Genomic DNA, 22,866 nt, shown 5'->3' on the forward strand with positions numbered 1-22,866 from the left:
TGCGTTTTTCACAGAAATTATTGTACTACTTGTACACGCGTGACTTTATTAGTATTTTCTTTTTAAAGTGTGCACTTAGTCTACATAGAATTTTTACGACTTTAATACAAGAAACTTGATAACGAAACTTGATAACGAAACTTGATAACGAAACGTTACGCAACAATATTCGATATGATCTGTTTGAACATAATGATTACAGAAATATCTAAGGAGCCATAACTATCTGTATTTCAATATGCATTTTTAGTACTGAAAATAGTTTATGTTACATATAATGTAGTATAAGTAAACGTTTTTTTATTCTCAATATAATTTTTAACACAGTTTCTTACATATGTATGATAGTAGAGAATTATCTTATTGTTATGTATTATATTATATAATGAATGATACTAAATCGAATGACATTCTGCATGTAAATGCACGAAATTTTGTAGTAAAAATTATTATGTACGATAGTAGCTATGGACTATAAGAAAAAATTTCAGAGAGTTATACCGTAAGTACTGTAATTACCATATCAATTTGATGAACACATAGTAACAATTTTTATAATTCTTTCTTCTGCGCTTACTATTTACCATAGTGATTTTTACTATAAAATTTTCTCCATGTGTTTTTATTCAATTTTAACAATGATAATAGTACAGAATAAATAGGTACTGCAATTTATCCACACGAGATAAGAAAACGTAGATAGCAAACCGTGCCTAAGCAAAATAGCGATAGTTGGAAGTCTTTGACGTAATGTTACGAAAACTGCAATTCATTTTAAAATAAGGAGAGGAGGGCTGTGTTATCAGATACATTACTACACTTAGTCCGAGTAACTGATTAAATAGCTTCTTAGTTATTCGTTACAACAATGTCGTATTATTTTATTTTACCGTTTCTTGTTTGTTGTATTTTAATAGGATTTGTGACAGCGTCGAAATCATTGTCGATTTTAGTGATAGAACCTCTTGCATCTTCAAGTCATCATGTTTGGACAGTGAATTTAATTAAAGGATTACTTCGCAAAAGCCATCATGTACACGTAGTGAGCATACATGAGACCAAGATCGATGGCAAACTCTCGCAGAACTTGACATCCGCTGTAAGTATAGATTACAAATTACTTAAATAGATATCATGTATATACAAATTATTTTACATTTTATTATTAGGTTTTTGATGGTTTAATGGAATCTTATGAAGAATCCGAGGATCGTTCTGAATGGGAAGACTACAGTGTACTTTATATGACGTATTTTATATATGAGTGGAGCATTCATAAATGTAACACAATAATAAAAACTAAAGCAGCAGAAGAGCTTTTGGAAACGATTAAAACTGTTGAATTTGACGTTATAGTGCATGACATTACTCTAGATCAATGTTTCTACGGATTATGGGAAGTAAGATTAAAGTAATCCATTATTAGTAAACTGTAATGTTTTCTAGTCTATTTTTAAATTATAAGTAATTACGTTATAACTTAAATTGTGTCGCATAATATTGTAAACTATAAGTTTGCAATTATTATTCATATTAGGGACAATTGTTTCTTACATCAAAACAGCATTTAGTAAAAGTTTAAAAAGAATGAGAAAGTATGTCTAACTAGATGTTAAAATGTACCTTAAAAAGGTTCAAAATTGAGACTAAAAATTTTTATCTAACAAATATTGGCTATTGTGTACTGCTACGTCATATGTATATATGTAACAGCAGGTTACTAGATAAATGATTCTATAAGTAATTACTAGAATTTGTCACCTAATAACGGAGATAACACAAGTGACTATAATTTTTCATGACTTAGGGCCGGTTGTTCCAACTTCTTGGTAAACTTACCTATTAGGTAAGCATGTGTTTATCTTCATTTCTTTTCTTAAATAAATAAAGACGAACATATATTTATCTGATAGATAAGTTTACCAAGAAGTTGGAACAACCGACACTTATACCTATAATACTATCTTTTACTCTAATTTTATAATTTTAATATTTTTATCTTTTAGTATATACTTATCTTTACAGAAATTTTGATTATTTTTAAACGCAATTTTTATTAAATTTTATGTAAAATTTTCATAGTTTTTAAATATTAATATATATTGTTATTAAAAATGTTTGATGTTTATTATCAGTATTAACAATTTATAATTTACATTAATATTGAACAAGTTAATATTATTATTATTATTACTTGTATACTATGTGACTTTTAGATCTGACAATGACTAACGGAATACATTTAATATAATTTATATTTAATGTAAGGCATTTAATGTACGTAATCTTTGATTTAATACGTCGATTATGTATGTATTTACATAGTAAAGAGATGTGCGAATCTCTTTCTCTCTCTCTCTCTTTTTCTCTATTGAATAGATAATTATAAAGATAATCTTTTACTTAATCCCTAAGAAATTAAAATAACAAGAATAGTAACTTCTAAATTTGTTACTATTATTGTAAAAATATAAAAATGTTATTGTTATTATTACGGATAGAAGAAAGTAACAATAACAGTAATAGTAATTTATCTAATTTCCAATCCTGTTGACCACTACAGTGTAATCTTTGCATTATTTGCTAATACAAAATAACAATTGTGTTTTTACTTTTAAATTTTTTAATTATTGCTCCATTAGGTATTGCTTTTCAGATTGCTAAAGGTAAACCACCTGTAGTAGGATTTATTCCGTATGGCTCTGCACCTTGGCTTAAAGATTATATCGGTGGTTTTCATTATCCAACTGTCCGGACTTATCCAATAATCTCGACAAAACCCGTTAATTTGTGGCAGAGAACATTAAATGTTTTATATTACATTGCGGATGATCTTATGCGATATTATTATTATATGCCCATTATTCAACGGCTCGCTGAGGAATACGTAGGCCATGCGATTAGGCCATTACGTGAAATAGAAAAAGACAGTATTAATATGGTATTAATTAATACTCATTCTTCATTTGAGCCTGGGATTCCCTTGCCGCCAAACACTCTAGAAATTGCAGGATTGAATGCCCAAACTGTGGAATCGATTGCCAATGAAATAGTTGTAATGTATCCTGAGGTAAGAGAAATTGTTTTTCTTATTTATGATCTAGCAAAAATTAATAAGTATAAGAATATTAAGTTATATACGTACATATATTAATGATACATATGTACGTAATAATATATACGTATATAATATGTATATAATAATATATTATTAAGTTTAGAAGTACGAAAACATTTCTTTATACAATAATACTTAATTTTAAACAATAATTTATAAAAACTTAAAAAAGTTTGTACAATTTTTATTTAATTACTTTCTGCTTAAATATAATTCTTTTGAAAATGTATCAGTTATTTAGAGTTAGTTATAATGATTATTCAATTTTTGTCAATAAAATATATTTTTTTACATAATATGTATCAAAATGTTTTACATTATTTCATAGAATATACGCGTGTTTCTTGATGAAGCAAAGAATGGAGCCATTATAATATCGTTAGGAACAAATGTGAAATGGAAATTTATCGGGCTAGACAAGATTAAAGTTGTTATATTGGCTTTGGCAAAATTGAAGCAACGAGTACTATGGAAATTAGATATTGAAGTGCCGTTTCAAATACCGAACAATTTAATGATTATGAAATGGATACCACAAAATGAAGTTTTATGTACGTCTTCTGATTTATTAAAAAAATATAAAGAAATACCAAAAATAATATATATTTTCTGGTGCTTATTTAATTAATCATTTTATTTATATTCTTAATCTTAATATAAAACATTTTTATGATTAAGTTTATAATTTAAACTTTCCTTCTTTATTAACTATTAGATGGAAAAAACAATTTTGCCAAACATCTAAAGATTTAGCTTGGTACAGATCTAAAAATAATTTTGTTAGATTATTAAAATAATTATGTAAAATTAAAGTGATCGCTAAAATGCCGGAATTTTTGCAGCATATTCATCATGTTCTTTTATAACTGTTTTGCTAATCTAACAAAATTATTTTTACATCTGTATCTAACTAAATTTTTTGATATAGTAAAACAGTTCTTTTGGTATAAAAAGTCTATAAAATTTCAATTTTACATGTCACTGTAATACCATTATCTTAAAAATAGCATTGAGCAAGATAAAATTGAAATCAATTGAATGACATTTTTAATTGTAAGAATGACATTTATATAGTATTGATTAAAATTGTTATTTTAATTTAGTATAATATATGGTAAACATTATTTTATAACTTTGTATGTTTAGCTCATAAAAATGTAAAAGCAATTTGGACACACGGTGGTCTTCTCAGCACGCAGGAAGCCATTTGGAAAGGTATACCACTAATCGTAATGCCTTTTTTTATGGATCAAAAATCCAATGCACAAATGTTAGTAGCTAAAGGCGTTGGTATATATTTGGATATTAAAACTTTGTCCATGCAAACTATAATACACGCAATTGAAGAAATAATTTACAATGAAAGGTATTATATCTCAATTATGTTTCAATATTACAATTATTATTTAGACACAAAATTAACAGTTCTTATTTTATAATTATTTCAAATAATGTCTAATATGGTATATGGTCAGTTTTAAAGGTTTTTGTTAAAACAATTATTTTTAAAATAACTAATTAAAAAATTTTTTTCTATATCTTGCTATATCTTCTATATTTTGCTATATCTTTTATAGCTTTTTTTTCAGTTAAGATGTGTAAGTTTGTATTATATTATTAATAATAAACCATTTTATTGCAGTTATACGAGAAACATGAAACAATTATCCACCGAATTTCGGGATCGTCCAATACCGCCGTTAGATTTAGCTATTTGGAGTATCGAATACTCTGTTCGTTATCCAAATGGAAGTTTAGCAACACCTCTTAGATCTCAGAGCTGGATGGAACAAAATCTAATCGACGTTTATGCATTTTTATTTTTTAATATTATCATAATATTGTTAAGTGTATTTTTTATTATAAAGATACTAATCAATTTTTGTTTTAATTATATATACATGACATCTAAATTAAGTAAAAAGAAACAAGCATAAGTCTTTGAAAATTAACAGTCGCATACAACTATTTTTACACCGTAAAAGACATCCTCATTGGCGCCTTTTTTATTAATAAATAAATACAATAAAGTAATAAATATAAATAAACGTAGTATTATTAATGATCTACACGGCGTGGTAGTTAAATTACTAAGTTAAAATTGGCTAAAATTGATTAAAAGCCGATTTATAATTGCCATAAAGTCAATTTCTAAATCGACTTATTGACTGATTGAAAATCGGCACTTGTCGAGTCATTTTTCTGCTAGTCAACTATAAATTGACATTTAATTTGACTTTGAAGCCAGAATAAAGTCGACTTTTTATGCTGACAACAGTTAAGGGTGTATCGGACATACAATCTTAGACAAAAGTGCATGAAATTTGAAATACTTAAATATCTATGCCTAACACATAGTAAATTTAGATATAAGAAACTTGAACGATAGTTGGAGTCTTATTTTTACTTTTACAAAGATATTTTTTACGTATTTGCGATTTTTTTTACTTATGAGTTTAAACTTTTGACAGTGAAAATGCACAATTATCTCAAGTTATATTTTATTTCTTTAAAACGGTGTAGTGAAGACAATTGAAACTTGGCAGATATTTTCATCTATTCATATACTAGATGTACAAAAAAATTCAAAACACTAGTACTACTTCTTCTATATTTTTTTAGCTGTTTCATTCGTCAAGATCGTCCTTTTCCATAAGATAGAAAAGGATACCATGTAAAATCAGTGAAAATTAAAATAGTTATAACTCAGCAACCGTTTAGTGGATGCGTTTTCAATTTTTTGTAGTACATTAGGGAAACTAACACAACAATTTCACAAATTTTTAACAACTTTGTACCATTTTGAACTTCAGTCCGATACATCCTTAACTAATAGTTAACTTGATACTGTGAAATTGATGATATATAGGATATCCTGTTTTAATAGTAAAATATATTTAAAAATATAGAAAATACGGAAAAATATTTCAGATAAAAATTATGTTTTAAAGGGGAACAAATAATAATAAAATTGTTTTTTTGTAAAAAATTACTTTTTCAAAATTTTATATAAACAATGTTTTTAAAATAAATTTTTTTAACATAACGTAATTTTTTAATTATTTTGTATATAAAAATATTAAAATAGAGTTATTAAAAAGTTGTAGTTTACAAGATTTTTAATATTTTATTTTACATTTTTCCATAAAGTATAAAGTATATAAAATATCTTCTAAAACATTAATTTTTTGACAATTATATCTCAAGTGTTTTTATACACAAAATAATAAAATAAATCAATTAGTTTAAAGAAAACATTATTTTTTTTTAAACATATGTAATTGTAAATTGCATATTTATACATTCTAATTTCATAAAATAGACCTTTAGTAGTTTTAATTTTATCAAAAAGAATATTTGTTACACTGACTACGTATATTAGAACACTGTGTACATCGTGAGAAGACATTCTCACATCTTATTCGGTGTAATCACATATAACAGACTTAATTTGCATCTATACATAAAGAAATCTTATTTATATTTAAAATATCCACATATTCTATTCTTTTTATTATTCATTTGTACATTTTTATACATTATGTAATACAATATTAAGTTTTTTATACATGATAATAATTATTCTATTATCTCATGTGTTATGTAATGATCAATTGCATGATTATTCTGCATGCAAATGATTTCATTTAATTCAATAATGATAAACGATGACAGGAGCTGTGATTAATGCACTTATACAGAGTGTCCCTAACTTATCGCAATATATCAATGGTAGATCTTTAAGATCACCCAAAATAATTTCAAGCATCTATCTTAATAGATATCATGATAAGTCTGGGACATTCTAGATATTATTAATAATTTATTATTCTCTAGACTATAATTTGTACAGTTTTTCTGTTTTTTTTTTTTAAATTGTGTATCTCAAACACGTATTCAGAACGTATTTATAAAGGCGTTTTTTCGTTATTTTATCTTTATCATTCGTTAGACAAAGATAAAGTAAAAAAACTGCGTGTTATTATCTTCTTAAATGTGTTCTGAATATGAATTTGAGTTGACAAGAAAATATCGTTGTGATGGTACTGATAGGCTATGACGTAGAGCTATATCATGATAAATGGTGTTCACCTTGAAATAAGAAGAGAGGGAATGATTATACTAGACGTTACTGATACATTCAGTTCTGTGATATCTTTGAAAGACTTGCGAGAGGTTTTATGGAACAATGTTACGCTGGTTTATTTTATTGTATTATTTTGTTTGTTATATGTTAATGAGCTTTGTGACAGCATCGAAACCATTGTCGATTTTACTGATAGAGCCTGTCGCATCTCCAAGCCATCATGTCTGGACGATGGCTTTAATTAAAGAACTACTTCGTAAGGGCCACCATGTACACGCAGCAAGTATATATAAGCCTAAAGTTGAGGGTAAACTTGCGCAAAACTTGACATACACTGTAAGTATATTAAATTATTTGAAGACATTACGCAAATAAATTATTTATTTTTAATTTATAACACATGTTAGATAAAACATTTGAAAATATCTTTTCTGTTTTGTAATATTGTTTTGTACAATAATTTTTGTAATTGGTTGTATTATCTCATTGTGTTTTTGGAAATAATTTATCACATTTTTTAATGCCTTTTCTTGTATGATAATAAGTATTTATTATCAAGTTTTTGCTGGGTATTTTATTATTAGGTTTTTGAAGAATTGATGAAAACTTTTGACAAAGAGGAATATAATCCAGCTGAGTGGGAAACCTATAGCACACTTTACATGACTTATTTTATATATGAGTGGGGTATTGAATCATGTAAATCAATGATAAAAAGTAAAGAGGCGAAAGAGCTTTTGGAAACCATTAAGACTGTCGAATTTGATGTTATAGTGCATGACATTTCTCTAAATGAATATTTGTATGGATTGTGGGAGGTAAGAATAAAGCAATATCTATTATTAATAAACTGGAAGAATTAAGTAAATTTAATAAAAAATAGTTTACGAGATATTTATACACTTTATATTAAAATACATTAGAATAAATTATAATATATCTCTTAAACTACTAATTTTTTATTAACTTTTTTAAACTTTTTTAACCTTTATATTTTTATATGTATAGAAGAGCGTCATTTTTTGGTTGAGGCAAAAATCTAGTGCATAGTAATATTTGTGTGAATTGATAAATATTGTTATAGGCCTAGGTTGCGGTATTTATATCAATGATGTATTGTACCTCGGATATTCACACTTGTAAACTAAGTTAAACGATCATAAAATTGAGTATTATTGATTCTCAGGGCCACTTCAATCAACTTTGATTGACTCTAATTTATTGGAAAAATTGCTAACATGAAGAGTAAAACTAGTTTATTATTAGAACAAAGTAAAAATTCTCTTATTTTTTAAATATTCTATATTTGATTGATTTTTGCATTTGATATTATGCTTTTAATATATAAATAAAATTATAATTTTATTATTATTTGACAAATTATTGGTAACACTAATGTCTAATCGCTGATTAATATTAATCGAAGTTGATTAAAATTATAATTTTGAACATAAAATAATATACAGAACTATGTAATAGTCTCAGGAAATAATATATAGTGTCAGAATTAATCACAATATCTTTGTATATACAACATTATAAAAACTCTTACAAATCTATATAATATTTCATTAATAAATTTTATGTAATATTTCTTTCAGTTACTACATATTTCTTTGAGTTACTAAAAAAGTGATTTTATAAGTAATCACTAGAATTCCTTATTTAATAACAGAGCTATTATGATACCTGTGATTATAATACCTGTAAGAGCCATGATACTATTTTCTCATTTAATAAATTATGTTATTTATAAAGTACACTTTCAAATAATCTCGTGCAGTCATGAAGGCATTGTATATGAGCATGTAAATGCATTAGGTTGTTGCTTTTTGCTAAAACTGATTTGTTTTTATTAATTAATTTCTTATTAAATATTGAGAACTTTGCAAAACGTTTTTATTTTAATTTGCTCTACTTGGTAATATAAAAAGTAGGACACTTAGAAGTAATGGCACTACTTTTTGTTTTACCAAGTAGAGCAAATTAAAATAAAAACGTTTTGCAAAGTTCTCAATATTTAATAAAAAATTAATTAATAAAAACAAATCAGTTTTAGCAAAAAGCGACAACCTAATACATTTACATGCTCATATACAATGCCTTCATGACTGCACGAGATTATTTGAAAGTGTACTTTATAAATAACATAATTTATTCTGCTAATAAAAATAACTTTTTAACTAATTTTTGTTTACCTTATTTTTTATAAAATAACAATTGTTTACTTTTATATTTTCTATTGTCACTTTATTAGGAATTGTTTTTTAGATTGCTAAAGGTAAACCACCTGTAGTAGGATATGTTCCGTTTGGTCCTGCACCATGGCTCAAAGATTACATTGGTGGTCCAAATTATCCGTCTGTTCGACCATTTCCAGCAAGCATGATAAAACCCGTAAATTTGTGGCAAAGAACATGGAATGTTTTATATTACATTTCAAGTGATGTCTTACGACATTACTATTATTTTCCAACTCTTCAACAGTTTGCTGAGAAATTTATAGGTCACGCGATCAGACCATTACATGAAATAGAAAAAGACAGAATTAATATTTTATTACTTAATACTCATGCTGCATTTCCGCCTGGAATTCCCTTACCACCAAACACTCTGGAAATTGCAGGATTGAATGTCCAGGCCGTACAACCAATTGCTGGTGAGGTAGTTGAATCGCTTCCCGAGGTAAGAGAAATTATTTTTTTTTTATTTGAAAACTAGCAAAAATTAAAAAGTATAAAAATATTTTAGCAAAGAAAAAATTGTATATTCTAAGAAAACGGAATTTCTCAGAAATGGAATGAAATGGAAGCCTATAAACCGAATTATGAATTATCTATATTCAAAGATTTCAGAGAACTTACCTTTCCTTTTTAAGCTAAGATATATAATTAAATAAATAGAGCAATTAAATAAAAAATATTATAATTTTTATTTAATAATAAATTATTAATTAATCACACATAATGAGAACATCAAGTAGAAGATAAATTTTACACGGTATATATTATTCAAATAAGAAATACAATACAATAGAATTTAATTTTTAACGATAACTTATAAGAAATGTATAAATTTTATTTAAATAAATTTGATGATGACTTTCTACTTACAATTAGACATCCACTTGAAAATGTATTATTTACGACTGGTTATAACAGTTACTTAGATGTTTTAACTATAAAATACATATTTTTATATATTATCGATTATTTTTATTACGTATCGAATGTTCACTTTATTATTATTTTGCAGGATATACGTGTATTTCTTGATGGAGCAAACAATGGAGCTATTGTAATATCTTTAGGAACAAATGTAAAATGGAAATCTATTGGGTTAGACAAAATCAAGGTCGTTATGCAGGCTTTATCGAAATTGAAGCAACGAGTGCTATGGAAACTGGAGATTGAAGTGCCATTTCAAATACCGAACAATACAATGATTGTGAAATGGATGCCACAAAGCAAAGTTTTAAGTATATTCTTTGATTCTTTACATAAGAATTGAGAGTGACCAAAAAATTAAACAACTTTTAAATTAATAAGAAAATTATGTTAAAATTTGAGATAATTTAGAAGTAATTAAATATAATGATACAGCAATCTGTAAAAGTTTAAAACTTTTTAAATAATATTTTGAACTATGTCACATATATTCAATAATTTTGTTTTTGCTTACAGTTTTTCTATCTAAGCTAACTTTAGCTTTTAATTATAAATAAAAAATTTAAATTGGTCTTTTACTTTTAACCTGTTTGTTTATAATAAAAGAGCTTTTTATTAAAACAAAGATTTTTAATAATTTACTTGTGGCAAAGTTGTTGACTGAAAAATATTATTTTGTTACGTTAATCAGGATATTTACAATTAATAAAATGTTTATATTAATATAAGATTTACATGATATTATAATAGCTGAAAGTTAAAATTTTATATTATGATAAATTTTTACATCTAGCTCATAAAAATATAAGAACAATTTGGACGCATGGTGGTCTTCTCAGTACGCATGAAGCCATATGGCATGGTGTACCGATAATTGTAATGCCTTTCTTCATGGATCAAAAATCCAATGCACAAATATTATTATCTAAAGGTATTGCCGTGTATCTGGATTTTAACACTTTGTCTACGCAAACTATATTATACGCAGTTGAAGAAATACTTTATAATGAAAGGTATTATACTTCGATTACGTTTTAATATTATAATTATTATTTAAGCACTAAATTAATAGTATAATTATTTAAAAAATTGTGTAAACTAATATGGTAAATAATTGGTTCAAAACGGTTTAAAATAATTATCTATTGGTTTAAAATAATTATCTATAAAATGATTAATTTTTGAAATTTGAATTTTGTTTTGTCTTGTTATGTATAGCTATTTCTTTAGTTATGTGTAAGTATTATATTATTAATAATAAAACATTTTTGTTGTAGTTATATGAAAAACATGAAACAATTATCTAGTGAATTCCGAGATCGGCCAGTACCGCCATTAGATTTAGCAGTTTGGGGTATCGAATACTCTGTTCGTCATCCAAATGGAAGCTTAGCAACACCTCTTAGATCTCAGAGTTGGATGGAACAGAATCTGATCGACGTTTATGCATTTTTATTTCTTAATTTTAGTATAATATTATTAACTATGTTCTTTGTAATAAAAATACTGATTAGTTTTTTTTGTAATCAAATATACGCATTAAAATTGCGTAAAAGCAAACAGGCATAAGCGATTTAAATATTAACAGATTTTGGATGTAATTACGGCAATTCATATTAATTAATCTAAAAAATGAAAATTAATGAACAAATTTAGAAAATTTAATATTAATTGTACCAATGTTATATATCCCTTTCTTTCTTTCTCTTTTAGAAAACAATTATAAGAGATATTATAATAAAAAAATATATATTAGCATGTAATTTTATAAAAAAATATTTTTAAAAATTTGTCTTTTTTTATGTTTTAACTAGCTCGTTTATTGATTGTTTCCATAACTTAATTGCATTTCTACATATCAAACTTATTAATTATTTAATTATATTTTATATCACTTAAATATTTTTGCTAAATTTGCTAGTAAAGATTCTGTATTCGATACCATAATAAATAATTACAATTTTCTGTGTAAAATAAGAATGATTTTGTTCTTATATATTACATAATGATCTACATTGATTAAATGATCTTTTGCATGCAAATGTTTTCGTTTTTAATGACAGTAGTAGGGCATGAATAGATACTGAATATTATGTACACAGTATTTGTGCATTTTTTGCATTTTTTAATAATAATTATTTAGCTAAGTAAATCGAGAAAATGTCAATGTGTCATTTTGCTATTCTGTTACGTGAAACGATATTATACTATTATCTTGAAATGAGAAGAGGAGGGTACTCTATTAGATGTATTGATATATTTGGCCCTGGGATTTGATTGAAAGACAACGCGAGAGGTTTTTTGCAACAATGTTAAGTTATTTTATTTTATTGTTTCATCTTGTTTTTTGTATTTTAATCGGTTTTGTAACAACGTCGAAGCCATTATCGATTTTATTGCTGGAACCTATTCCATCAACTAGTCATCATATTTGGGCAGTGAATTTGGTTAAAGGATTGCTTCGTAAAGGTCATCATGTACACGTAGTAAGCATACACGAAGTTAAGATCGAAGGTAAACTCACGCAAAACTTAACATACGCCGTAAGTAGATATTATGTAACTTAAAGATGTTCTAGATAAATTATTATTTTCAATTAAGAAAAAAATAAGGGAGAATATAATTTTCCTCCGTTTCTCTTGTTTTAAAATATTATTTTAAATTTTACACACGTAAGATCACAGTTTTCTTCCGAACTGTAATAAAGAGTATTTATTATTATTTCAGGTTTTTGATGGTATGATGGAAAGTTACGAAGAAGCTGAAGATTATAATCCGTCTGAGTGGGAACGGTATAGCGTACTTTATACGGCATATTTTACATATCAGTGGGGTATCGATGGATGTAACGCAATGATAAAAACTAAAGGAGCGCAGGAGCTTTTAGAAATAATCAAGACAGTCGAATTTGATGTTATAGTGCAGGACATTACTTTAACTCAATGCCTTTATGGATTGTGGGAGGTAAAAGTGAAACAGCTTACTATTAGTAAACTGAAATTGTAAGATTAATTTTTTAATTGCTAGCGATTAAAATATTTTAATTTATTTATTCTATTTTGTCTATTTATTATAAAAAACTGTTTTGTCTAAGCTTTTTCCATTGTCACTTTATAGATGTTTTTTTAGGTTGCTAAAGGTAAACCATCCATAGTGGGATATATTCCGTTTGGTCCTGCACCTTGGCTCAAGGATTTTACTGGTGGTCCAAGTTATCCGACTGTTCGACCTTACACGCATGCAGCCATTGCTAAACCAATAGGTTTATGGCTGAGAACATTGAACACTCTATATTATATTGCGGATAATTTTATACGACATTATTATTTCTTGCCTATTCTTCAACGGTTTGCTGAGGAATACGTGGGCCACGTAATCAGACCTTTACACGAAATAGAAAAAGACAGAATTAATATTGTATTAATTAATACTCACTCTGCATTTGAGCCTGGGATTCCATTGCCGCCGAATACCTTGGAAATTGCAGGACTGAATGCCCAGGCCGTGCAACCAATTGCTGGTGAAGTAGTTGAATCGCTTCCCGAGGTAAGAGAAATTGTTCTTTCAAATTATTTGAGAGAACTGTTGAATATTAAAAATACTTTAGAGTGTAGAAATGTTTAAATTATCACTATTTTGCAGGATATGCGCGTATTTCTTGATGAAGCAAAGAATGGAGCTATTGTAATATCGTTAGGAACAAATGTGAAATGGAAACCAATCGGACTAGAAAAGATCAAGGCTGTTATAGTGGCTTTATCAAAATTAAAGCAACGAGTGTTATGGAAACTAGATGTTGAAATGTTATTTCAAATACCGGACAATATAATGATTGTGAAATGGATACCACAAAGCGAAGTTCTATGTACATTTTTCGATTCTTAGTAAAATACTTAGTAAAATACAATAAATATCCCATACATACCTACATGATTATATGCACAAAGAAAATTATCCAATAACAATTTTTATGCACATTCTTATAACAGAAATGCAAATTAGATGCACCTTATAGTTGATGAGAGTTAAAATTATAATAAATTTTTTATTTTTAGCCCATAAAAATGTAAAAGCAATTTGGACACACGGTGGTCTTCTCAGTACGCAGGAAGCCATTTGGAAAGGTATACCACTAATCGTAATGCCTTTTTTTATGGATCAAAAATCCAATGCACAAATGTTAGTAGCTAAAGGCGTTGGTATTTATTTGGATATTAAAACTTTGTCCAAGCAATCCATATTACACGCAGTTGAAGAAATATTTTATAATGAAAGGTATGTCATATTTTGATTATGTTTTATTATTACAAGTTATTATTTAAACACTGAATTAACATAATTATTTTAAATAATTTGTAAACCAATATAATCTTATTAATTAAAAAAGTTTAATTAAAACAATTATTTATAAAAGAAAGAAATAAAAAGAAGAATGTTATGAAAAGATTTGTTTTTGCTTTAGAGTAAAAAAAACATTTCAAATAAACATTTCTTATAATTTTTGAGGTAAAAATCTGATAATGTTAATTAAAATTATGTCGTATAATAGAAACACATAAAAAATTAATTTAAAATGATCATACACGTAGCGTTGCAGTCATTCGCGATACAAGATAACTATGTTTTATATATTATATTTATATATATATACTGATGATTCATAGTATGATATATTACATGTGAGTGTGTGTATGTGTATTCTGACATTAAAAATATAGATATCTTATAATAATGTTATATTTAATAGCAAGAATATCAGGCAGAATTGAAATTTTCCGTGCGTTTGCATAACGGTCTTGTAGGTGAGGGAAGTTGTTTCGTGCACATGCATTACATTTGATATTTTTGCTATTAAATATAATATTTTTATGAGATATTTATGCTTTTAGTATCAAAATACACACACACACACATACACACATCTATGGTATAATCTATACTATTAAAAGAGGAAAGGGTGACATTATAGCACCTCATTTATCTTTTGTACAATAACTTTGTGAATAATAATTTGTATTGAATTATTAACAATAAAAAATTTTTACAGTTATACAAAAAACATGAAGCAATTATCCAGCGAATTCCGAGATCGGCCATTACCGCCGTTGGATTTAGCTATTTGGAGCATTGAATACACTGTCCGTCATCCGAATGGAAGTTTAGTAACACCGCTTAGGTTTCAAAGCTGGATAGAACAAAATCTAATCGACGTCTATGTATTTTTATTCCTCAATTTTATAATAATATCGTTAAGTATATTCTTTGGAATAAAAATATTGATTAATTTTTATTATGATCGTATACATATTACGTCAAAATTGCGCAAAAACAAACAAGTGTAAGTGGCAAAATATTAATACAGATTATACTTTGACACTAAATAAAATAACTCATTAATACGTAGCAAAGTTTTTATTCAAAGTAATATAAGTAGATACAGACATATTTAAAAAATTCTGTTAAATATAACGACAGAGGTATATGCACGTTTAGTCGTAATCTACTACAATTGATACGAAATAAAATGAGGAATATTTTCACAGAAAAAAATAATGGTGTCGTTGATAACGTGATTATTATAAATAAGACTAAATTACAACTTTCACTGCGAAAATATGTAAATGTAAATTTAAATTTGGACATTCATATTATTGTTAACAATAAGTTATAATATGTTTATTATTGGGAATTGTCTATATTTTTCGTGTTTTTTTAATCTCGTTTCACGATTCTGTTCTAAGTTTTTGCACAAATCAGTTATTATAATTAAATTACAAGGCAAAGATAATAATTATTACATGTATAAGTACGAAATATTATTTACACAGCTTTAAAATATTGTAGTTATTAATTAAATTTTTAAGTTCATTAATTTGCGATAAAACAGATTTTTTATTTGATTGTTTGTTTTTCTTATTACTTTTTTAAATATTTTTAATATCTATACTAAGATTTAAAACGTGAATTTTTTATAGTTATTATAAAATAATGAGTAGATTGGGAACAATACATATAGACATCTTTATATTTTTCAACAGTGTAGAAAATAATTATGTTATACAATAAACACATTAAAAATTTTTTTTAAATAAAAGTTTTAAATTTTTTCTAAAAATATATTTTACAGTTTTTAAAGATGATGGTAAATGTATAAAATTTACCAAAATTTAAATACACGCGTAAAAATTTTATAAGTCTTATTTAACACATTTTTGCATATTTTTTATCGTAAGTTCTTATCATAAGTTCCATTTTAATTATTAATGAATTACATTTAGAAATGTAAAAGTCGACTTTGTTAAGTAATTAGTCTTCATATTTGTATTTTTAAGTATTTTAATTCGTTAACGTGAATAAGAGCACTTATAAATAAATTTACCATTTTTAATATACTAGAACATATCCAAGGCTAATAAAAATTGGAAAGAATTTTTAAGTTTATTTTCTTGTAAAATATCGGCATGTCAATATTATCAGTTAGTTACGTGTCGTTGAGTTTATCGTTTTTTTAACGTTAAAAGTTATTTATGTACTAGAGGCGTTGGAGTGCTTTCGGTTTTAGTATCTAATTGAAAGACTATGTAAGAGACTTGCGCGTCTGTTTCCACAATGTCAAGTTATATCATTATATTGTTTTACGTTGTTTGTTACATTTTAATAAATTTCGTGACAGTGTCAAAACCACTGTCAATTTTATTGATTCAGCCTCTTCCGTCACCTAGCCATGATATCTGGATGAATAGTATAATTAAAGAACTGCTTCGCAAAGGTCATTATGTACACGTAGTGAGCACAATCGAGACTAAGATTGAAAATAAACTTGCTCAAAACTTAACATATGCCGTAAGTATATTGGATATTACAAGACTCGAGGACACATTTTGAATGTACAATATGTTCAATAAGAGTCAATTTTGGATGGAAACATACATTTATTTTTTATAATAAATAAGTATTAATTCTTTACAACACATAATAATTAACATTTTGACCCAATTTTAACTATGCGTCTATTTTTAGTCATTCGACGTGTTTAACTGTAAAGTTTTTATTATAAAATAATATCTTCATTAATATTTTTCTTTTTGCATTAAAATATTTTTTCAACAATATTTTTATTAATATTTTATTTTTACAAAAATTAAGAAAAACTGATACCTTATAGTTCTCATCTTGCCTCTTTTTCTCTTATTGAATTTTCTAGATTTACAAAATTTACAAGATTAGATTTTATAGATTTTTGAAAATGAGATGACCCCGAGTGACGAATTTGCGGATTATGGTCCTGACGAGTGGGAAAAACTCAACGAATTTTATACGGCTTATGCTGTATATGTATGGGCCATCGTAAAATGTGATAAATTGACACAAACTAATGCAGCGAAAGAACTTTTGGAAATGATCAAGACTGTCAAGTTTGATGTAATAGTGACGGATATTACTTTAAGTCAATGTTTCTATGGATTGTGGGAGGTATATAACGATATGCAATACTTAATAATTTATAATTATTAGCAAGTAAAGGTTTTTGGGCATAACAATATATTACTGATTATATTGCAGTTATAGTATATAATACAGATTATACTACAGTCAGTTAGATTTTCGGATCTTCTTTATAACACTTATTTTTACAAATTTATACATGCTTCTTACATTTTAAATTTCTTTTTCAAGTTGCAAGCGACCAAAGTAGTTTTGTAAGTCAAATTTTGTTAACAAGATATTGCGTAGCTTTGAAAATGTTTAATTATAGTCAGCGATACAAATAATTATTTACGCTTGTTACTTAAAAATACATTGAAATATAAGTCGTTCAGAAAAAAATTTAAGAAAAATTTTGGAAAAATATATAGATAATAATTAATTTTTCTACTTGTTAAATTTATATACCAATTATTTAAAAAGAGAATTCTTACAACATAAATTATAACGCATTTTAAAACAATCTGTATTTGATCTTATTCTTGCATAAAAAGATACCTTTTTAATGGTAATTATGCCTTGAGAGAAATTTAGATAAATTTTTTTTATGTACACCGTGCATATCTATACTGAGATTTTTTAAATTTATCAATGCGTTATATAGCTAGCCAAAATTATAGTACAGTATTTATTGAAAAATACGATTATAATTTTATATTTTTAAATACGTATGTTTGTTATACGAAATGTATAACTGTATTGTTTGCTAATAAAAATGACCAATTTTTTTTTGTAAAACAGCATTTAATTATCTTAATTTTATTTATTCATTATAAAATAACAATTATTTAATTGTAGCAATTTTGCCATTATTATCTCATAAATGTTTTTTACAGATTGCCAAAGGTAACCCACCTATAGTAGGTCTTATTCCGTTAGGTACTCCACCATGGTTGAAGGATTTTATCGGTGGTTCAAGTTATCCAACTATTTATCCTTATATAAGTGCAAACATTGCAAAACCTATAGGTTTGTGGCAGAAAACATGCAATACTCTCTATTATATCGTGGATGATCTCTTGCGCCATTATTATTATTTGCCTATTGTTCAACGGACTGCTGAAAAATACATAGGCCACACGATCAGGCCATTACATGAAATAGAAAAAGATAGATTTAATATCCTATTAATAAATAGTCATTCTGCATTTCAACATGCGATTCTATTGCCACCGAACGCTCTGGAGACTGGAGGATTGCATATTCAAGCTGCACAACTATCTACTGGAGATTTAACGTATCCTGAGGTAAGTCAAATAGAGTTTTAGTTAAAAAATAGTGAAAATAACAATAAAGATAATATATTAGCAAAAAGACTACGCGTCTTTAAGAAAATGCAATTTGAATAAAATTATGTTGAAATACTATTCAAAGATCGTTAAAATCTTATTATCTTTTTCCTTGCATCGGATATAAATGAAGTTCAAATTTCTACAAATATTTATTTTCTATTTAGAATATTATAATAAAGAAATGTTCTTTATTATATATTAAATAATGAACAATTAATAAGATTTAACATAAATAATAAAATAAAAAAAATCTGATTAAGACAAATCTTATATGTGTAAATGAATTGAAAATATATCCGTTTATAAATAATTTGGTTTGTAAATGTATCGGTTACTAATAACTAGTTGTTTTGATATTATATTGTATATTTTATATGTCATCAAAATGTTTTAATTATTATTTTGTAGGGCATGCGTATGTTTCTTGACGAAGCAAAGAGTGGTGCCATCGTAATATCGTTAGGAACAAATGTAAAATGGAAAACTTTCAGGCAAGACAAGATAAAAGCGGTTCTACTGGCTTTTTCAAAATTGAAGCAACGAGTACTTTGGAAGTTAGATAATGAAATATCATTTCAAATACCAAATAACGTAATGGTTATGAAATGGATACCACAAAGAGAGGTTTTGTGTATGTAATTTTATCATTTGATTCTTAAAAGAAACATGAGACTCGATATATTTTTTATAAGACTTTAATAATCGACATATACATTTTACGTTTATTTAATTAGCTATTACTATTTATACATTCTAAAACATTTTTATATTTAAGTTAATGTGTTTGACCTATTCTTTTATTGACGATTGGAATCTGTAATATCTAATTTTTTGGATATTATTGTGATATGTTCTCTTATATGCATGTAAATGTATGCGTAGTATTATATGTGTGTGTGTGTATATATATATATATATATATATATATATAGATAGATAATAAATTGAAATTTTTTGTAATAAATTTTTTTTTAGTTCATAGAAATGTAAAAGCAATTTGGACACATGGTGGTCTTCTTAGTACACAAGAAGCAATCTGGGAAGGTATACCAATGATTATTACACCTTTCTTTTATGATCAAAAATCTAATGCGGAAATATTAGTAGCTAAAGGTGTTGGCATACGTTTGGATTTTAAAACTTTATCTACACAGTCCATACTACATGCGATAGAAGAAGTACTATACAATGAAAGGTATATTTTAATTAATATTTCAAAATAATTAAATAAATTATTATTTGATAAGTAAACAATATAATCTTTTCAAGTAACATCTATCTAAACAAATCATATAATAAATTGATAATATATGTATTATATAATAAATATAATATATAATTATTATATATATACAAAGAATAATATTTTATAAAATTTTCTTTTTGTTTATGCGTATTTTATATTTAGGCTTATTTTATAATATTCTGTTATTTATAAAATTATTGATATTATTGATATATTATTAACCTTCGGTGGTCACACTTTGGATTTGCAACAAGTTGGTCACCGTAAGGTGTGTCACACCTCACTGACATTTTTGGGGTTTTATTATAATTACTTTGCATTTTTTAATTTTTGGTGTTAACACATTATTAAGGGGTTTAAAAATATGTTCCGACAATTAAAATAGTGACCATAAAGGTTTAATATCTTTTGTGTAGTTATACAAAAAACATGAAACAATTATCCAGTGAATTCCGAGATCGGCCATTACCGCCATTAGATTTAGCTATTTGGAGCATCGAATACGTCGTCCGTCATCCAAATGGAAGTTTAGCAACGGCGCTTAGATCTCAGAGTTGGGTGGAACAAAACTTGATTGATGTTTATGCATTTCTGTTTCTTAATCTTTTCATAATAATATTTAGCATATTCTTTGCAATAAAACTATTGATAAAGTTTTGTTATAATTATATATACATTGCGTCTAAATTGCGCAAGAAAAAGCAGATGTAACATATTAACAGATATGATGAGTAGTTTAATATTGTAAGTAATATTAATTCAATCGTTTAAATATGGATGAGTTGAATGCGTACCACTGTTTATGTTGCTCGAGTGTGGAATTTATGTAATTATTTATAGACGTAAAAAGTAATATTTAAATATTTTACTACATAAATTATATACTCTTTTTTTGTTTTATTTGAAACCTTTCTCTGTTTTTCGGGATTATGTGAAAACAATTTTTTGACATATTGATACGCATACTGAGGATTGGTCTGATTCCATTATATCTATGTGACCTATTCTTTAGAATTTTCACAATCGTATCCTTTACCCTTTGCTTCCGTTTACGAGAAAAAGCCGATTGAACGATCCTGCTAAAACGGCCTTGTTTAGAAGATGTACTTTGTATCTAACGCGATAGCTTAAGAAAAGACCAGATCGAAGTGGTATGATATTTTTCGCACTAAACTATGAGTATCGAAATGTAAGGAGACAATTGTATGAAGATTAAAGTAATAAAATAATGTTATATATTTCAACAAATAAGTGGCTGTACAAATGTATTAAAAAAGCATTGTAATTTTTATTAAGTGAAAGAAGTATAAGCAGAGATACAAAGTAGAAACAAAAATAAAAAAAGTTTAAAGAGAAAATATAAATAATTTTCGTTTCTATTGTCGATTAATTTTTGCCATTTTGATAAAAGAATATAAAAAAATTTCAATTTAGTTTAAAAATATCTTAATCCGTAAAGTATGTGAAGAGTTTTTTAGAAAGTTTAAATTTTACTTTTTATTTTTTGTTTATAAGGATAAATAATTAAAGTTATCAATATAACATTTTTTTAATTAATTATACAATTAAAAAGAATATTTTATTAACAATATTTTATTAACAAAAATGGACATATCTGTTACCTGTTTAAGAACTTTTAATACGATATAAATTGTATTAATTAACTGTGTAACTTTTTAGCGTATGATTCGTAAGAAATATTTTATTATATGTAAACGCCATATGAATTTTAGCGAAAAAATATGGAAATAAAATGTCTGCGAGAAAAACAGTAGTGGTAATACATTTTTAGTTTCGACGTTAATTAAATTTACGATATAAATCTAGCGGACGTTTGCATTGTGTGATGGGCCACCTGCTCGTTTGTATAGTACATAAAACAAAAGGATGGTGCAGCAATACGTAAAAAAAGATATTTTAAAATTAATAAATAGATATGCTTAAATGAGATGAAATAATAAAAAGAAATTTACTTCAAATAATTTGAAATAATATCAAGAAATTCTGTAACAGTATACATCTCTCTAAATTCAATATAAAATTATATATTGTTAATTCCAATTAGCGAAATTTTTAAACATATTTTATACATTTAAAATTAAACAAAAATACAAAAAAGTAATTACAATAACAATAAAAGTACAAAATTTAATATACACATATATGTATACACAAACAGACAGATAACAAACAGATAGAACAGGTATTATGAAAACAATTCGATAAAAATTTAGAAAATATTCTATGTATAGATTACATGTGTCACATAATATTCGCGAAGAAGAGCATTGGAGACAATCACTCAAGGATATTTTCTTCCGAACGCTAGTAACAGTTCTTGTAACAGATCGTCTGTGAAACTGAAGCCATTTTATTTTCTTGCAAATGTCGCAATCGCATCTCTCAAACTCCTTACAAGCTATCGTTACTTTTTTAATCGGAAAATTTTGTAATGTGTATAACACATAAAT

The 22,866-nt window shown here is 26.0% G+C and overlaps 3 protein-coding genes across 3 annotated transcripts; all 3 read left to right on the top strand.

Annotated features, from left to right (window-relative positions):
* The first annotated feature begins 42 nt into the window (after nucleotides 1-42).
* LOC105833954 (UDP-glycosyltransferase UGT5-like) lies at nucleotides 43-5,166 on the top strand. The gene is made up of 6 exons (XM_036283210.1): nucleotides 43-1,099; nucleotides 1,170-1,400; nucleotides 2,657-3,070; nucleotides 3,447-3,669; nucleotides 4,265-4,484; nucleotides 4,761-5,166. The coding sequence occupies exons 1-6, from the start codon at nucleotides 869-871 to the stop codon at nucleotides 5,053-5,055; spliced, it is 1,614 nt and encodes a 537-aa protein (XP_036139103.1). The 5' UTR covers nucleotides 43-868; the 3' UTR covers nucleotides 5,056-5,166.
* Nucleotides 5,167-7,236: 2,070 nt separating this feature from the next.
* Nucleotides 7,237-12,057, top strand: LOC118644526 (UDP-glycosyltransferase UGT5-like). Its single transcript, XM_036283205.1, has 6 exons — nucleotides 7,237-7,541; nucleotides 7,790-8,023; nucleotides 9,477-9,890; nucleotides 10,461-10,683; nucleotides 11,166-11,385; nucleotides 11,650-12,057. Exons 1-6 carry the CDS (start codon nucleotides 7,308-7,310, stop codon nucleotides 11,939-11,941), a joined length of 1,617 nt encoding a protein of 538 aa, XP_036139098.1. The 5' UTR covers nucleotides 7,237-7,307; the 3' UTR covers nucleotides 11,942-12,057.
* A 439-nt stretch (nucleotides 12,058-12,496) lies between these two features.
* Nucleotides 12,497-22,164, top strand: LOC105833218. The gene is made up of 12 exons (XM_012674779.3): nucleotides 12,497-12,915; nucleotides 13,100-13,336; nucleotides 13,502-13,918; nucleotides 14,015-14,237; nucleotides 14,428-14,647; nucleotides 15,420-15,711; nucleotides 16,958-17,215; nucleotides 17,609-17,845; nucleotides 18,694-19,104; nucleotides 19,558-19,780; nucleotides 20,125-20,344; nucleotides 20,812-22,164. The coding sequence occupies exons 1-12, from the start codon at nucleotides 12,682-12,684 to the stop codon at nucleotides 21,104-21,106; spliced, it is 3,267 nt and encodes a 1,088-aa protein (XP_012530233.3). The 5' UTR covers nucleotides 12,497-12,681; the 3' UTR covers nucleotides 21,107-22,164.
* The last annotated feature ends 702 nt before the right edge of the window (nucleotides 22,165-22,866 follow it).

Source organism: Monomorium pharaonis, chromosome 1 (assembly GCF_013373865.1).
Source record: "Monomorium pharaonis isolate MP-MQ-018 chromosome 1, ASM1337386v2, whole genome shotgun sequence".
In the NCBI taxonomy this organism is placed as follows: Eukaryota; Metazoa; Arthropoda; class Insecta; order Hymenoptera; family Formicidae; genus Monomorium; species Monomorium pharaonis.

What these genes read in the sequence shown, in the direction of transcription:
- LOC105833954 (XM_036283210.1), top strand. Translation starts at nt 869, where the DNA reads ATGTCGTATTATTTTATTTTACCGTTTCTTGTTTGTTGTATTTTAATA. An exon ending in CGCAGAACTTGACATCCGCT is followed by an intron (nt 1,100 to 1,169) that starts GTAAGTATAGAT and finishes TTTTATTATTAG; the next exon opens with GTTTTTGATGGTTTAATGGA. An exon ending in GAAATAATTTACAATGAAAG is followed by an intron (nt 4,485 to 4,760) that starts GTATTATATCTC and finishes ATTTTATTGCAG; the next exon opens with TTATACGAGAAACATGAAAC.
- LOC118644526 (XM_036283205.1), top strand. Translation starts at nt 7,308, where the DNA reads ATGTTACGCTGGTTTATTTTATTGTATTATTTTGTTTGTTATATGTTA. An exon ending in ATTTGTATGGATTGTGGGAG is followed by an intron (nt 8,024 to 9,476) that starts GTAAGAATAAAG and finishes ATTGTTTTTTAG; the next exon opens with ATTGCTAAAGGTAAACCACC. An exon ending in GAAATACTTTATAATGAAAG is followed by an intron (nt 11,386 to 11,649) that starts GTATTATACTTC and finishes TTTTTGTTGTAG; the next exon opens with TTATATGAAAAACATGAAAC.
- LOC105833218 (XM_012674779.3), top strand. Translation starts at nt 12,682, where the DNA reads ATGTTAAGTTATTTTATTTTATTGTTTCATCTTGTTTTTTGTATTTTA. An exon ending in GAAATATTTTATAATGAAAG is followed by an intron (nt 14,648 to 15,419) that starts GTATGTCATATT and finishes AAATTTTTACAG; the next exon opens with TTATACAAAAAACATGAAGC. An exon ending in TGCGCAAAAACAAACAAGTG is followed by an intron (nt 15,712 to 16,957) that starts TAAGTGGCAAAA and finishes AAGACTATGTAA; the next exon opens with GAGACTTGCGCGTCTGTTTC.